This window comes from Megalobrama amblycephala, linkage group LG9 (assembly GCF_018812025.1).
Source record: "Megalobrama amblycephala isolate DHTTF-2021 linkage group LG9, ASM1881202v1, whole genome shotgun sequence".
Classification (NCBI taxonomy): Eukaryota; Metazoa; Chordata; class Actinopteri; order Cypriniformes; family Xenocyprididae; genus Megalobrama; species Megalobrama amblycephala.
Genome location: NC_063052.1, coordinates 13848905 through 13868100, shown reverse-complemented (window position 1 = coordinate 13868100; position 19196 = coordinate 13848905). Strand labels below are relative to the sequence as shown.

Sequence of the window (19196 nt, the reverse complement as noted above, 5' to 3'; positions counted from 1 at the left end):
TGAGCATCACAACATTATAATGAACAGTGTGACATTCATTTTAAAATTTAACAGCGTTATTAAATTATCATAGTTTTTTTTTTATATATATATAAGTAGCATGATAGCAAAGGTAATAAAAATGCAGTGTATATCATAGTGTTATTTTAGTTTTTAGTTTTATTATATATTAGTTTTCTTAAAATCTTGAATTAGCTTTTATACTTTTTTTTTTTTTGTGATCAACTTTTTATTTGGTATACAATGTATAATTTAGTTTGTTATATGCCAAATAGTATACATGTATATTCATGTATATAAAATAACATCACTTTTCAAACTATATACAATTGCCAAAGCCTTGGGAAAAAGAAAATAAGTAAATAAAAATAAATACATTGCAAAATAAATAAATAAATAAATAAATAATAAAAAATAAAAAAAGGTTACAATAAATACATTGCAAAAGAATAAAATAAAAAAATTACAATAAATACATTGCAAAAATAATAAATAAATAAAAAATTACACAATTACATAAATATATAAAGAAAATACAGTTGCAGTGATGTTAAGACCCATTTTGATTACGTGCTAAACTTGAGAAAAAACAGGTGGTTTCGAGAGTGCAACAACAACTTTATCCCAAGCATCTAAAGTGAAGCTACGTGCTTTGTGAATGACAGCCAATGATCTCTCTATAAGAACAATATCTCTGAAATAGTTATTTTATACTTATTTTTTAGTTTAATTAATAATGTTATTTTTAGTTTAATTTGAGCAATTTTATGTGCTTATTTCATTTCAGTAGGTTTTTTTTAAAATATTGCTATTTAGATTTAATGTATTTTTATATCAGTTTTAGTTTAGTTTTAGTTTTGTTTTGTTTGTTTTTTTGTTTTTTTCAGTTAATAATTTTAATGCTTCAACTTAAGCCTATTTCACTTTATTGCCAAGGTAACATTTCTAATTTCATTTACAGTAGTTTAAGTTTTTCAACTAATTTCAATTAACATAAACATTTTTAATAGTTTTAGTTAACGATAATAACCCTGATATATATATATATATATATATATATATATATATATATATATATATATATATATATATATATATATATATATATATATATATAGTTTGTTATTGCTGTTTACATTTGCATTCTGAGGTGCAAGTACATTCTCAGACTCAGCCGAACGCATGAGTGCTCTTCTTCGTGAGCATTTGAGCATGCAGTTAAAAAATAGCCTAGAGCGCCATCTGCTGATAAAAACATTTTTATCCTATTGTTTATTATATTTATTTGCTTGCTCAGTGCATTGTGGGTTTTGGTTCTTTTGCTGTTTTCGGCTGTAAGGACCTTTGAAATAAATGAAATCGTTTGGCGAAGTGATATAGAACTGTAATGCGGTCAAGACCTGCCTGGAACTACTTTAGCCATGTGTTTCCCTGAAAATAATTGCACACCTTAGAACAAGGATCTCTAAACTTGGTCCTGGAGCACTGTCCTGCAGAGTTTAACTCCAACGCCAATTAAACACTTCTGAACCAGCTAATCAGGATCTAATAAGGCATACTAGAAACTTCCAGGCAGGTGTGTTGAGGCAAGTTGGAGCAAAACTCTGCAGGACCAAGTTTGGACACACCCTGCCTTAGAACGTTCATCAACCAATCAGATTCAAGCATTCAACAGCCCTGTAGTGTGTGAATATATGTGTGTGTGTATATCTAACAGTCAGAAATCAAGACTGTATCAATGTTTTATTGAACATTTTGACACTTGACACCTGTTTTTTCTCCCCCTCAGTTCTATTTGGACAGTTTGTCCTGTTCCAGACGTCACTGAATGATGTTGTGGACATTTACGATGGGCCGACGCAACAGTCCTCTCTGCTGTCTTCTCTCTCTGGGTCTCACTCAGGTAAAGCTCAAACTTGATGTCCTATCTGTGCACTTCCTGTACTCAAAATTGGATGTGCGACCATTATTCATCTCAAGCCGCTGATGGGTACTTAAAATGTTCTGATGTGATGCTGTTATTGCAAAACAAGAAAGAGGTCTGGCATTTTATGTGCTTTAAGACTGCATTAAGTTCTTTGATATCTATTGCATAGCTGTCACTCTGGTAAATTCTGTGTGTTTCTCTCATAATTTGCATTCATCACATCATTTGGACCGTCCTGTAGTAAACGGAGGCATCCGTCAGTGGCTTTTTAGCTGAAAGGTGCAGGTTATTGCCATTTGATTGCTCAGCCACATGGGAGTTCAACATAAAGAGATCTTCTATTCAGGCATTTCCCCTCTGCAGATATACTTCTCTATCAGAAGTCTTTTGAAGCCAAAAGAAGCAAAAATGATGCCCAGTGCAGCGATTTTTGATGTTTACAGATCTCTGAAATGCAATTTTACGATATGTTTACTCTGTCTGTTTTCCAGGGGAGTCGTTGCCCTTGAGTACAGGAAATCAAATAACTATCAAGTTTACTACAGTTGGACCAGAAACTGCCAAAGGCTTTCATTTTGTGTACCAAGGTCAGTTTTCAGATCTATCAAAAAATATATATATTTTATCATTTATTCTATTTGTATAACATCAAGGCTATTGAGAATATGTAACACTGGTCAGTATATCTATATCTATTTTTTAAAATATACAATGATAAATGTAATTAAATTTTACTCATTTCATTGTGCTTTTGTCCTTTTATTAGTTTTAGCTATTTAGGTATAATTTATTTTTATTTCATTTATAATTTTAAGTTAATAGTTTTAATGCTTCAATTTAAACAGTTTATTCTACTTCAGCTTTATTTCACTTAATAGAAATGTTTTTAATAGTTTTAGTCTTATGATAATATCCCTGGTACATACCAGTTTATCTAGTTATTGTCGACACAAAATTACTGGAATCTGTTTTTATCTTTCTTTCTAAATAACATTTATTGTCTTCTTTTCAAAGCACACCAGGAATTATGTTTTTAGCATTCCAGTTGTAGCAAAAGCTAAACACCAACTTTTTTTGAACGTGCTTTGACTGAGCCAGTGCATTTTTCAATCTAAAAAAGTTTTTCCTCTTTTATTTCACTAATAAAATACATATAATGAAATGAATTTTGGATACAAAGATACAAGGCCACTGAAACAGTAAGCCGTCACTGTTGGTGGACCTGCTGCTTACCTAAGCAAATGTTTCAAATCTTTGTATGAAGCTTTACATAGCTTCACATTGTTTTAATATCTTTAAAGAGCCACTTTGGACCTTGAAATATAAAGACCATGTGTTCTAAAGCATTTCTCCCACACATCTTTATTTTGGTACTTTGGGAGTCAATCAAACTGACTCCGCTTCTCAGAGACTGAATAACAAGTCCAAAACTTAGACTCTTCCAGATGAATTATTATATTCTCCACTTTTAGATTTAGTATTTATTGGTATTTAAGATGCCTTGTTGATTTATGATTTATATTGGTATTTAACAAGATATCTTCAATGTTACAAGCAAAGGAAACCTATTGAATCCTGAATTTGTTGTTAGGTCAAGGCCTGACATTTTCAAGTTGTGTTTGTTCCACTTACAGTGTAAGATAATTTAAAAAAAAAAAAAAAAAAAAAAAAAAAGGACTTTTAAAGAAAGATGTGTAAAGGTCTTACTCTAACAGAGACACGGTTATTTATCTTTGATAAAAGTATTGCACAGTCAAGGTCATTTCATTAAAGGGGTGGTATCACACACAGCTTCTGCCAATCTCATGTTAACCCTCTGGAGTCTGAGGCTGATTTGGGGCCTGGAGAAGTTTTGACATGCCCTGACATTTGTGCTTTTTTCAGTTGTTCATAAACATATTAATGACACAAGTGTCATTACACTGTATTCAGCACAAACTAGGCTACCATAATATGTGAGGAACATGTGTGTACATGTTTGTGTTTTTGAAGGAATAACGTTTATGCGTGGTTACTGAAAAAACAAAAAACTTAAGTCACTGATATAAGGCCAATAAAAGTATATTAAATCTGTGTTCACAAGACTTTTGGGTATTGAAGGTTGTAGACTAGAGTTTTTGCTTCAAAATTATGTAAAAATTATGCTGACTACTCTTTCATTTATAACAATATACTGATTTAGTTTTTGTAAGACACTTTTTGCCAAGAAACACGGTATGCGAGGAGGCGTGAATCTCCATGAATAATGGCTCATTCTCACCTGTGAAGACAAAAGAATTGAATAGTAATGACCTGAAAAGACTTGCATATTAATGAGGCATTTCAGTCAGGTAGGCTGTGAAAAAAAACTTCTGTGATGTCTCAAGCTCATCATGGTATATGAAACATACAGAAAAATTTTATTACAATATAAAATAATGGTTTTATATTATACTTTAAAAATATAATGTATTTCTGTGATGCAAAGAGTCTGAATATAGGCTTTTAGTTTAAAAGCATGCACATTTGGAGAAATATAGGATTCTCATATGTTTATGTCAATTTTCTATACAGAGGAGTTATTTTTTATTTAATATTCATTGTTATCTCTATGAGCGCTGGTGTTTGCAATTCATACTGCAGCCGGAGGGCGCTCTGTGCATTTTAGTCCACAAATTCACCTAAGAAGAAGATGATATTCCATGAATGGTGTTTACCAATTCATACTACAGCCGGAGGGCGCTAAAGAAACAAAAACTCACTTAAAACTTATCAATAGAAGAAAACAAACAGGAATTTACTGAATGTCTTCCAGAGATCGCTAACCATGGCTTTTTCATCCAGATAAACAATTTTCAAGGCAATAAATACACGATTGAGATGATGAATGCATGTGTTGTCTCTGAATTTGCCTGTGAATAGCGCTGGCTCCGTGGGCGTGGCCGCATTAGTGGGTAATGAGCTGAATCACGGACTTCTGACATGGCTCTCTTTTCATACAGATTACATAAACACAGAATGTTTGTTTTCGATTTGACTTGCACGATTTAAAACCTGACATTTCAATGTTTTGTTAGACATAAGTATGAATTTTTTGTGATTAGTATTCACTAAGTTACACTTCATTTTCTGAGAACTATCAGATTGGACTTCGTTCAGAGGGAGATGAGAGATCACGCATCATGTTAGTTTTCTTTATTTTACAAAAAGCACAACATTTTGTTTTTACTCTGAGTGTATACAAATAAAAGGAGATATTCTATAGTTTCAATTGATGTATTGCTTATGGCTCTATGACAAAAAATGACAGAGTATTTTAAGTCTGTTTTGCTGCAATGTGAAAAAAAACCTGCAAAACGCGCCGGCGCGTTTTTAGACCTCATCAACATCAAAGTATATCAAAATAAACCATATTGTTCTGAAAACTCAGAGTCTGAAACTATGTTACACCCAGAGAGAAGTTCAGCACGTGCAGCGGTTAAAACAACACTGTATTTGTTTGGTACACATGCATACCGGACCGAAAGACTCAAAATTATGGCTGCATGATATATCGAAATATCGCAAATGTACATATGGCAATATGCATATCACAACGGCTTGCGATATCTGAATGATTTTAATAGGCTATTTCAAAAAGTTGGGAAAAGTCCAAGTTTTAGGTCGACACGTAGCAGAGAATAGACTGGGCTCGTGACTGTTACTTACGTGTGACTTGATGTTTAAAAAAAAAGAGTTGTTATTAAGAGCAATAAACTGCGGTCTTGCACTGTCTGACACACACCCAAAGCAAGTGCCTCTCAGACAGCATGCGATCCCGAATTCAGTTCTCTTCTTCTGCCTTAAATGAACGTAAACAGTTCGGAAAGAAAATGGATGTGTGTCAATAGGATCCATGCATTAGGTCTTAACGTGACACTAGCTTAATACAGTAAACCTGCTGCTGTCTGTCAAAAGAAAACAACAAAAGAAAAAGAGAAAATCACTCACGGCTCTTGACTGAATAGCTTCTGTCACTTTAATATGTAAATTTAAATAATGTGAAGACTATGCAGTGTTTTACTTTTACATTTGATTATACAGTTTCTGTGTTGTTTCTTGGATAGGCCTACCTGAAAAACTGTTTATTTCATTTGTATTGTATTTGTATTTTGTTAGCGTTTGTAGTTTGTAATACATACTTAAAGCATTATCATATTGTATATCGAATATCGCATTATTTAAGAAGTTAGAAGCATTTTGCAATGTTATTAAGCAGCTCTAGTATGAATACATGCACCGTTGCACTCCTTTGTGAGGTAAAACTCTCTAAGTTGGCACATTTCTCTTGTACAATCCTGTCACAGCTGTACCAAGGACCAGCGCCACGCAGTGCAGCTCTGTTCCAGAGCCTCGCTTCGGCAAACGCATTGGCAACAACTTCGCCGTGGGCGCGTCAGTGATGTTCGAGTGTAACCCAGGCTACACGCTCCACGGCTCCTCTGCCATTCACTGTGAAACCGTCCCTGATGCTCTGGCTCAGTGGAACGACACGTTGCCCACTTGCGTCGGTAAGTTCGAACCCCGTCAGCCCCTCGGAGTGACGCACAATCAATGTGGCCTTTTGTCTTCACAGATAGGTTGTGTAACCAAGCATAGTTAGCTGAATGATACATCACATCGAAGCAAAACACAAGCCGAAGTGCAGAATGTGACAGGGAGTATCTTTTAGGTGAGCAGAGTTAATTAGGCAGATTTTGTTTGAGTTAGTACAGGGAAACAGGCTGAGACTTGCAGACTGACCCTGTGAAAGCCAAATATCATGATACAAGCAGACACCTCTTCAGCTGTTTACTCAAGTTTAGAGAGGTGTTTAGCAGAGTAAGAGGTCTGATTTTAACAAGCCACCTCTCTTTCTTTTGCTTGTTAATGTCTCTATCTCTCTTTCTGTCTTGCTATGGATTTTCTCCTAAGCAGATGACTATTATGTTTTTCCTGTCATATTTAGGTTGAAAAGAAATCAAGAATTGTGTTTTCAGACAGATAGACATATAGATAGATAGATAGATAGATAGATAGATAGATAGATAGATAGATAGATAGATAGATAGATAGATTAGCATATTAGAATGATTTCTGAAGGATCATGTGACACTGAAGACTGGAGTAATGATGCTGAAAATTCACCTTTGCATCACAGAAATAAATTATATTTTTAAAGTATATTAAAATATAAAACGATTATTTTAAATTGTAATAACATTTCATAATATTACTGTTTTTTCTGTATTTTTTTATCAAATAATGGCAGGCTTGATGAGCATAAGAGACCTCTTTCAAAAACATTTAAAAATAGTAATGTTTCCAAACTTTTGACTGGTACTGTATATATATATATATATATATATATATATATATATATATATATATATATATATATATATATATTGCAAATTATAAAGATGTTTTAATGCTTTTGAAAGAATTCTCTTCTGCTCAACAAGGCTGATTTATTTGATAAAAAAAAAACATCAGTAAAAAAAAAAGAATATTTTGGTGTATATTTGAATATATTTTAAACTGTAATTTATTCATGTGATCAAAGCTGAATTTTCAGCATCATTACTCCAGTCTTCAGTGTCACATGATCCTTCAGAAATCATTCTAATATGCTGATTTGCTGCTCATTTATTAGAAGAAACATTTATTATTATTATTATCAATGCTGAAATCATATTTTTGAGGAAACGTGATATTTTTTTAGGATTCTTTGATAAATAGAAAGTTCAAAAGAACAGCATTTATTTGAAATATTTATATTTATGCATCCATCTAAATTTTAAGTTAAACTTTTTTTCTCAAATGTTTCAATACAATAATATAATTAACAAATTTTTGTGTGTCTTTTACTTGTTGCTACATGCTGTTTCGATATTATTAATATTAGTTACATTATTACACCATTAGTCAAAACTCATGGGGGTCCACCTTTAATTTGACAGCTAAGTGGTTGGTAGTAATTTCTTTTTGTGTTTAAATTTTCGCCTCTATTTTACCCCCCTCAGATTCACTGCATTCAACAAGCTGGTCTCATTGTTAATGTTACTCCAGAAAAAAAAAAACAGATTTCATCATATTGTTTTTTCTTTCTTCTTTTTGCAGAAGCACACCTATATGTTACAACCACTGATAAAATATGGGAATACAGTAATGTTGCGCATGACAGGCATGTGCTTTATCGTGTCACACCTTGTTTTATTTCCCTGCTCATCTCTGTGTGCTCTGACTGAAAGGTCAGGGATCTGTGATATTTCGCAATTACCTGAGCACACACTGCATTCTATATATCACTGGTTAAAAATGAATGACCCCAAAATTGCTGGGAAGTGAATTTGGTTAATAATTGAAGAATCTGACACAGATATTTTGAGCCCTGCTCCATATCCGGCCTCCCCGTTTCTCCTCGCTCTCTATCCCGCTCCCTTTCTCTGCAGCGTCGGACATCAATCAGGATGTCCCTACCCGCTCGTAGCTGTTTAAACAAAGTGATTGGCTTTGACCTCTAGATTATCCGCTTGTCCTTGACAGATAGCATCTTACCTAAGCATAGGATAACAAAGACAGTTCTGCCCTGCCAGAGTCAGATAGCAGCCTGTGCTTTGTTATTGACAGATCCAGTCAGTGGCTTCTAGTGCTGCTAGACAATAGCTGGCAGGACTTCAGCAAACAGGAGAAAATTGCTTAACCAGGCCTCTCCTGTGGGAGAAAGATGACATGTTACACATTCATTCCTGATGTTTCTGTGATACATTGTGCTTTTTAAATGCAGCGAAATTGAAAGACTTGTCATATATACTGTAGTGCAGATAAAATGCAGCAAGGAGAATGGTTCACCCAAAAATTAAAATTATTCCATCATTTATGTATCCTCATGTTATTCCAAACACACTCAAAGCACAACACACTGATCCAGCTGACCAATCAGAGCACATTGTGCTTTTCAGAAGGAGGGGCTTCATAGAGACAGGAACTAAACAGAGCGTTACTGACAGACTGGGATGAGAGGAGCTGCAACAATGGAGAATATGGGGAAAATAATGTGTTTTTTGAACATTCAAGCATGAAAACTTGTTTTAGTAGAGCCCCCCCCCCAAAAAAATCAAGACTTAAAAGGGCATAATAGGCTGAGAAATCATATGCATATATCTTATAATCATCTTTTCCATTGCTCCACATCAATGTCTGTATAGCATTTTAGTTTTTTTTTTTTTTTTACAGTTTAACTAAATGGAAAACCTAGTTGGATGCTGATTACAGGAGCATAGCAACACCTACTCAGTATCTGTTTAAAAAAACAAGTATATTTTTAAAGGCAGGAAAGCATATAGTGAGTAATCATGCAGCTTACTGTTAGCTTTGATTACTCATCAGAAGATGCTTCTCTTTTGTACCGAGGCTGATGAATTCCTTCGATTTACGCCACACTGAAAGTTAATGCTTATTGTAACACACTTTCCTGTCTTTTCCCGTCTTCACAGTGCCTTGCGGAGGGATACTGACAATGCGTAAGGGGACCATTTTGTCCCCAGGTTACCCGGAACCCTACGATAACAACCTCAACTGTGTGTGGAAGGTGTCTGTTCCTGAGGGAGCTGGAATCCAAGTGAGTGGAGGAGCTTGTTTGAAGTTCCTCAAATTAAATGTTTCAGACAAGAAGTGTCAGTGATGGAAAAGTTTAAACTACAATAAAGGGAATTCTTAATGTCTAATTACTTATGCATAAGGCAATGTTTAATTTAGAAATGATGGGGAGTACAGTTCTACAAACTTCAGAGCCAGTCTGCATCTTCACCTTGCCTGTTTTTTTTTTGCAAATGCAGTAATTTTGTTGATATAGCATGATATAGCATCTCACACCATGTTTACTGTGGACTCATCCAAATACAAAAAATCCCAATAAATCACTTTGATTATAATCAGTGAAGCGGATTCATCATGTGAAATGGAAAGGAGCTCAGTACATTAGTGACACTGTCTTTGTGCTTTTGTTCTACCACTTCTTGCTCATTTATTTTCTTTCTTGATAAATCAGATCCAAGTTGTGAGTTTTGCCACGGAACATAACTGGGATTCTCTTGATTTCTATGATGGAGCAGACAACAATGCACCCAGACTGGGCAGCTATTCAGGTGAGAGTTCAGTTACTGGGAAAGTACATGCTTTTTCCTGTTTTGGAAGTTGGAATCTCTAGCCTGAAAAGATCTTTCACTCTGAACAGAGTTGCAATGAGTTGCAATAAGCACATTTTCAAAAATGAGTTACTGTTATTTTCACATTCTCTATTAAAAAACATTCAAAATGATGTATGATCTGTTAGAATCAGACAAAAATGACTGAGCTACACCTGTTTGACGAAGTCTGTCTGAGGCGTCTTTGTGCACACGCTTCAGATGTGTCAGTCAGCGCGAGTAAGATCATTTTGTTTACATCAGCATGAGTTTGAAAATCACATTTCATTGGTACATTCACAAAGTTGGAATGCTGTGCTTTAAAACGATACCAAATTTGTGCGAATGGAGAAGCGAGCAAAGGAAAATGGCATTTTTCATGGTCAAAGTGAAGGTACTCCTCTCAGAAAACGTACAAATAAAGATTCTTTTAGATGCTTAATTGCTATTTGAAGCATTGGGATCGTTAGACGAGGGCTTAATTAACTAATTTTTGTGAATTTTTTTGTGCCTGTAGCTCGAAATTAACACATGCACATTCTGACTCATTTTGACAGCACTGATCACATATGTAGGTCTACTTTTTTTGTCACGTGACATGGAGGTAAAAAAATATTTTTCTGTTTAGTTAGTGTCTTGCTTTGATTTTTTTATTTTAAAATTATTTCAATTTTAATTTTGGTAACACTTTATTTTACAGTGCCATAGTTACACGTTACTACATGTACTTACTATAGTAATAACAGTAAAATATGCATAATCACAAGTAACTAACCCTAAACTAAACCCTAACCCTAACTGCAACTCTATAGTAAGTACATGTAGTTAATTAATAGTACTCAGTACTATTACAATGTAACAACGACACTGTAAATTTAAAGTAACCCACTTAACTAGTGTTGCTGTAGATGCAGTTAATTTATGTAATCTTAAGGAATAAGGTTGGTTATGCTGCGTGCAGTGATCATCATTCAAAAATATCTCAATGTCACGATTGACCAATCAGAATCAAATATTCCACACTATCTCATTTTATAAGCTAATGTAATATTACATTAGGAGTGGTTTAATGCCTCCTTCCAAACAAAATGATCTTTGCTCTTAGTCTTTACAAAAAACATAATTCAACATCAGAGATTGCTCACCAGAACTTGATATTATTAATTGAGTCACACCTTGAAAAATTGTTTGTAATTTTTTGGAGCCAGCAAACTTGGAGGAGGCTCACCATGCTGTTCTTGGCTAGCTAATTAATTGCAATCTCTGGCAGCACATCTAATGGGCACTGCACCTCACCACTCAGCACTTCATTTGTTTGTAAACAGAGTGGCCAGAGGAAGTTTACTAATGCTAACAGCTTGTCATTGCTTAGCCCTGATGGCTCAATGATCTTCTTGTCATGAAGACACGGTGTACAGTGTTTGGAACAGTGTTTCTGGGCATTTCCTGGAGGATGGGAAACACTAGTTTAGAGTGTCCTATTGGGAACAGTGACTTTATCTCGCTTTCAGGGACAGTGAAGGTTTTTATGGCTGCGCTGCGGGAGCAGTAATTGAGATGGTTCCAGCAGCTCAGAAGTTGACCTCAAAGTTGAACTGTACAGCAGGAAGTATTTAAAACAGTGAGGCTGTGGTGTCACAAGACAAATGTTAACAGGTGTACCAGAACTTTTCTTCACAGCATGAACATTAAAGATGTTCCCATTAATAAGTCTTATGTGGTCTTCGGTATTCTCTAAACGTCTTTGCTTGGTAATCCACTTTATCTGTTTCTTATTTCAACCCCAGCTGATGTGATTTTGACTGTGCAAAAGTAAAGAAATCACAGCTTTTCTTAATCTTCAACATGCATAACGCAGTTTCTCCTTTATCAGGAACCACCATTCCTCAGCTCCTGAATAGCACGTCTAACAACCTCTACCTGAACTTTGTGTCAGACATCAGTGTGTCAGCAGCAGGTTTCCATCTGGAATACACAGGTACAACACAACAGCAGAGTGTAACAACATTACTCTATTGATTCCTTTCAAATGACCAGGTCTGTTAAATTAAGCCCAACATCCTTCTGTGCTGCATTTATGACCCCACACTAGACCTTGACCTCTTGAGAAAATCATTTTGCTTTTCTTTTTACTGTAGTAGTAACAAGTTGGATGGATGGATGGATGGATGGATGGATGGATGGATGGATGGATGGATGGATGGATGGATGGATGGATGGATGCAAAAGATGGTGGATGGATGGATAAATAGATGATGGATGGATGGATGACAAACAGATAAATGGATGGATGGATGGATAAATGGATGGATGGATGGATGGATGGATGGATGGATAAATGGATGCATAAATAGATGATGGGTGGATGGATGGATAAATAGATGATGGATGGATGGATGGATGACAAACAGATGGATGGATGGATGGAAGGATGGATGGATGGATGGATGGATGGATGGATGGATGGATGGATAAAAATATGGTGGATGGATGGATGGATGGATGGATGGATAAATGGATGGATGGATGGATGGATGGATGCATAAATAGATAGTGGGTGGATGGATGGATAAATAGATGATGGATGGATGGATGACAAACAGATAAATGGATGGATGGATGGATGGATAAATGGATGGATGGATGGATGGATGGATAAAAATATGGTGTCATCCATCCATATGGTGAATGGATGGATGGATGGATGGATGGATGGATGGATAAATGGATGGTGGGTGGATGGATGGATGATGATAAAAATATGGTGTCATCCATCCATATGGTGGATGGATGGATTGATGGATGGATGGATGGATGGATGGATGGAAAATGGATGGTGGATCATCCATCCATATGGTGGATGGATGGATGGATGGATGGATGGATGGATGCCAGGTGGATGGATGGATGGATGGATAAATAGATGATGGATGGATGGATGGACAAACAGATGATGGATGGATGGATGACAAACAGGATGGATGGATGGATGGATGGATGGATGGATGGATGGATGGATGGATGGATGGATAAAAATATGGATGGATGGATGGATGGAAAATATGGTGTGGATGACAAACAGATAAATGGATGGATGGATGGGTGGATGGATGGATGGATGGATAAAATATGGTGTCATCCATCCATATGGTGGATGGATGGATTGATGGATGGATGGATGGATGGATGGATGGATGGATGGATGGATGGATGGATAAAAATATGGTGTCATCCATCCATATGGTGGATGGATGGATGGATGGATTGATGGGTGGTTGGATGGATGGATGCATAAATAGATGATGGATGAATGGATGGATGGATGACAGATGGATAAATAGATGATGGATGGATGCATAAATAGATGGTGGATTGATGGATGGATGGATGGATGGATGCATAAATAGATGGTGGGTGGATGGATGGATGGATGGATGCATAAATAGATGGTGGATTGATTGATGGATGGATGCATAAATAGATGGTGGGTGGATGGATGGATGGATGGATGGATGGATGCATAAATAGATGGTGGATGGATGGATAAAAAGATGGTGGGTGGATGGATGGATGGATGCCAGATGGATGGATGGATGGATGGATTGATGGATGGATGGATGCATAAATAGATGGTGGGTGGGTGGATGACAAACAGATAGATGATGGATGGATGGATGGATGGATGGATGGATGGATGGATGGATGGATGACAGACGGATAAATAGATGATGGATGGATGGATGGATGGATGGATGGATGGATGGATGGATGGATGGATGGATGGACGGATGGACAGATATTCTCCATCTTTTTTATGGCAAGTAATCAAAGTTGGGAAATGCCAGTGGAAAAAGAGGTGGTTCCATCCAACAGACGTATTTTCATACCAGATTCAGCCAATTGATCTGTATGACTGCAGGTGCTGAGCCAGAGAGAGACACCTGTTCTACACAAAACAGAGCCAGGTGTCCACATTTACATCCATAAAATAATTAGCCAGAAAGCAGTCCTTCTAACCGAATGTTTGCAGACACCAGTACGCCAGATCCTCACAGGCTTGCTGAAATACAAAGCTGTCCTTTTAAGAGTTCAGGAACCTGAAATCTTTTCCGAACAGTATCTGTCAGTGCTATCCTGTGGAGATTTTTTATAAACCAGATGACTGCAGCAGTTTTGATCTCTGTGTGTTTACAGCTATTGGCCTAGATACATGTCCTGAGCCTCAGACTCCAACCTATGGGATTAAAGTTGGGGATCGATATATGGTGGGAGATGTTGTCATGTTCCAGTGTGAGCAAGGATACTCTTTACAGGTGAGGGCAATGTGTGTTCAAAACATATAGTGCATTGATCACTTCTTTTTCATCCATACATGTATATATTCCTGGGAGCACAGTGCTGATTCGAAAATGTTGATCTGTTTTGTTTCTCTCTAGGGAAATGCCCATATCACATGCATGCCTGGACCAGTGAGGAGGTGGAATTATCCAGTACCTCTTTGCCTCGGTACGGTCTTATTAAATTCATTGTGGAAGATTGTTTTTCTCAGTTTTAGATTCCCTTTCATCAGCAATCGAATAAGAGGCGCCACGATGGGTTATGTGAGTTTAAGCTGAAGTTTGATTCATCGCCTCTTCCTTAAGCTTCTCCTGTCCCGGCAGGTTTTATTTAATTCTGATCCTAAAATGCAGAGTGCGGCAGAGTTTTCGATCACGCTATAGGACATTGTGATGGATTATCTGGTGTTTATTTATGGGGCCGTTTTTAAAGTGAAAGCCAACTAGAACCTTTATGTTTCAGTGTTTGGCTTCATTTTTCAACTGTTTTAGCCTCAGCCAAGCTGAAAATCCTGAAATACCCAGCTCAATAATTCACCACCCAGCTGCTCGTACACATTCTGAATGCAAGCACATTCCCGCAACTATGACTTTTTTAACACTCCTTTTCAATGCTTTCTGCTCAGCTCAGAGGGCAAAGATATCACTAAGCTTGAGTTTACATGAATACTGTTGTTTTGTCACTGGCAAAATCCTTTTTCCGAATAAATGTCAAGCTTTTTTAACACAAAAATGATAAGTAAAGCATCGAGATATGTTTGTTTTTCGACATTTTACCCTTCGTCGTCATGTCTCTTTAAAGGATTAGTTCACTTCAGAATTAAAATTTCCTGATAATTTACTCACCCCCATGTCATCCAAGATGTTCATGTCTTTCTTTCTTCAGTCAAAAAAGAAATTAAAGTTTTTGAGGAAAACATTCCAGGATTTTCTCCATATAGTGGACTTCAACAGGGACCAACATGTCAGTTTCAGTGCAGCTTCAAAGAGCTCTACATGATCCCAGATGAGGAATAAGAGTCTTATCTAGTGAAACAATCATTCATTTTCTAAAAAAAAAAAAAAAATGTAAACATATGCTTTTTAACCACAAATGCTCATCTTGCACTGCTCTGTGATCTGCCACGCATGACGTAATCACGTTGGAAAGGTTATGCGTAACTCCATCTAATTTTCTCCTCCAACTTCAAAATCGTCCGACATCGTTGTTTTACCTTTTTTTTGTAAAGGCCATTTGACTTAGTCTTTGCACGTTCACTTTGTAAACACTGGATCAGTACTTCCGCCTACTTCACCTGTGACCTTTCTAACGTGATTACGCAATGCCTGGCGAATCGCCAAGCAGCGCAAGACGTGCATTTGTGGTTTAAATGTATATGTATATATGTATAGGAATAAGACCCTTATTCCTCGTCTGGGATCATGTAGAGCTCTTTGAAGCTGCACTGAAACTGACATTTGGACCTTCAACCCGTTGAACCCTGTTGAAGTCCACTATATGGAGAAAATCCTGGAATGTTTTCCTCAAAAACTTTAATTTCTTTTTTGACTGAACACTCTAAAAAATGAAAGGGTCAAATAAACAAACACAACCATTGGGTTAAATCTCTATTAATTTTTTAACCCAACAGTTGGTTTGTCCAATTTGACCCAAAATTGGGTTGAAACAACCCAGCATTTTTTAGAGTGAAGAAAGAAAGACATGAACATCCTGGATACATGGGGTGAGTAAATTATCAGGAAATTTTAATTCAGAAGTAAACTTTAACATCATTTTAAATGTATGTTACAAATACAAAAATGACCTATAATGTTTAATCATAATGTCTAACCGAACCTAGGTGAAAAAGACAGACTTCTCTCTAGTGATTTGTACAGGATATTCTCCAATATTTGGTCTGGTGAAAACCCGCCCCTGCAGTAAATACACACCCTAGGACACTCAGTTTATACCGAAGAAAAGATGTCGCTACTTCCATGGGAAAAGTCACCATTTCTTTTTCCTTTTTTTACAGTAGTTTTGTTAATATTTATACCTGTGTTACCGCCTTTATTTTAGGTTTTTTTTTAACTAGTTGCATTTAGTTAGAATATTGGCGACATTAAGCCATATTAATGCTTTGTTCTGCACATTTCTATACCAAATACCTAAACTGATCCAATATTAATAAGCAGTAAATTAGGAGTTTATTGAGGGAAAAGTCATAGTTAATAGTGAATACCGAAGAATGAAATCAAGCCCCACCCCTTAGATATACATCACAATAGGGAAGAAAAGACTATTGCAACTTCCCGACTTTACACACCGACTTTAAAGGTGAAGTCTCTTCAGTGCCTCTAGTGGCAACAAGTGGAATTACAATTGATTTTTATTATCATAGTTTTCAAACTGGTTCCTGAACACTTCCTCCTGATGCTAGTCAGACAAACAGATATCCCCACTCCCCGGCTGATGTCACTGGTTGCATTATCATGCACATTTACAGTTGTAATAAAAAATGTTGACACTCTAACAAAATTATGGGGAACACTGTGCCCAGGGTGTCTCTTAATATAGTTGCTCTTTTGCCCATCTAAGAACTTTGAGTGTTGCAAACCAAAATATAGTGACTCAAGAGGGGAAATGACCAGTTTGGATGTTTGAGTTGGGGATGCACTCTTTTCCATCTGGTCCTTGTGGAACGCAAGATGGAGATTCTCTTTGACTGCCAAGCTGATGTGCCAGACGTCTCTTTGCCTTTCACTGCATCAACCTGTTTCTAGCACATCCTGTGTGGCCAGCAGGCTTTTCTGTGAGACCAAGTTTGTGTCTTTTTCCTCTGATCAAGGGCACCTTGTTTATCTTTTATATTGCTTTGGCTCATGTTTGAGTTGGCTGTCCCTTGACCTGCCCAATTCCCTTTGCCTCCTGTTTAAAGGAAGTTTGAAGGAAGTTTCTACTGCTGATATATGCAGCAACATTGTCCAGCCTCTCCTGTGCCTAAACTAGACCTCCCATCCGTGACTATTAGCAGTGATCTCCATATTACTGTTGGAATCATGACTTAAATCCCTCATGCCTCTTAAAACAGACAATAGCTTTTGTTTTTGTGCCAAGCAAATAGGCTGCAGATCAGAATTTCTTTGTATTCCAGTGCGTGTTTATAGCTTTTGTTTCTGTTTAGTGCTTCTCTGCTCCTCTGTTTTGTTTCTTCTTTAGCAACAGTTCAATCTGAGAGTAGGTGAAACGTAAAGAACTGAACACAAGGGAGTTGATGTAATATGTAAATGAACTTTCCTTTGCTTTACATCTGTCTTGTACTGGATCTGATAAAGTCATTGTGAGGCCCATCTTCTGTAATTCACATTCAAAGAAGTTTTACTGGCCAAGTGTGATCACACGTACAAGGATTTTTTCTTTTTTCTTTCAGGTTTACAGGAGCTCTGAGCACTTATATGTGACAATCAGGGCTTGACATTAACTTTTTTGCTCACCAGCCACTGTGGCTAGTGGTTTTCCAAAGTTACTAGCCACTCAGCATTTTCACTGGCCACAATTTTGATGTTGGTAAATTATATGATTAAAGTTGACTTTGTTATGCTTAAACTTTATTTTGAGTCATTTTACTTGATTCAATAGATTTAAAACCCTTTCAAACTTTTAAATGCAGACTGACCACCCAAATCAACATTGTACAGTATATCAGCTGGTACAGGTGGGCAAGAGGTGGACAATATAAGCATGGGCTAATATGAGAAATTGTATAAGTTATTTGTGTTAAGCTATATAAAAGAACAAAGAAGCAAATTACAAAAACAATAGTAAATTAAAATTATATTTTTTTCAGATACAGTAGGTTTATTTAACACATAGCCTACATTTATTTAACATCTTTTGTTGTTTGATTAACATTAATGACAGACAGGTAGGCCTATTTAATTGGGCTGTTGAATGCATGGTTGTAATATACTGACGCATATTCAGTTATTACCCACCTGTTTACGTCCACTTAAGCCATAACCGACTGTATTCACGCAAGATACTCCACACGATGGACATCTAGACATCTGTGTGCACGTGTATTTGACTACTCAGGCGCGAGGAGAACTGATCGCGCGCGCGACAGAGCGCTTCTGTTGTGTGTCATTCAGCGCAATTCCGCCTATCCCTCCTTCACTAACTGCACGTAAATAACGAATTGTATGATTGGATTGTAATTTTGTGCTACGACGATCTTTGACGATCATTTGGCTGTAAACTGAAATTATATTCAACCCGCCAAAGTGGCTAGTTGGAGAAGCTGTCTTACCCGCCACAGCTGAAATCTACCCGCATTTGGCGGGTTGGCGGGTGTTAATGTCAAGCCCTGGTGACAATTATGATGCATCACTGCTAGGGTTACACGACTACTTGTTCTTCACTAGTAGTGGATCACATGACCTCAGTCGCACTCAGTTTCCTGTGTCTACATTCCATATTCCCTGACAGCAGGAGAAAAATTCTTCTGTCCATACAATATGTCCCATGTATTTACATCCAAAAGTAAAGAGTAAAAAGTATGCATTCTCAAAACACATAAGCAAACCACAGTGGAGCTGTTGACATCTGAGATTATCTACCATGAAACTAAAAAAGTGTTGTGACTGAGAATAAAAGCAGCATAATTCTAGCAGTGGAAATATGCACAATTTTAAATTAATTTGGTTATAATTAATTTAATTTAAGTTAATATTGCTATATATTATAAAGAAATGTTAATCAAAAAT

At 36.5% G+C, this 19196-nt stretch overlaps 1 protein-coding gene across 1 annotated transcript in view; it reads left to right on the top strand.

Annotated features, from left to right (window-relative positions):
- Positions 1-19196, top strand: part of csmd3b (CUB and Sushi multiple domains 3b) — a 521564-nt gene that overhangs the window by 392077 nt on the left and 110291 nt on the right. Inside the window, 8 exon segments of the mRNA XM_048201776.1 lie at positions 1790-1903; positions 2419-2514; positions 6253-6456; positions 9424-9548; positions 9978-10074; positions 11987-12091; positions 14308-14426; positions 14550-14619. Of these exon segments, the coding sequence (XP_048057733.1) occupies positions 1790-1903; positions 2419-2514; positions 6253-6456; positions 9424-9548; positions 9978-10074; positions 11987-12091; positions 14308-14426; positions 14550-14619 (930 nt within the window).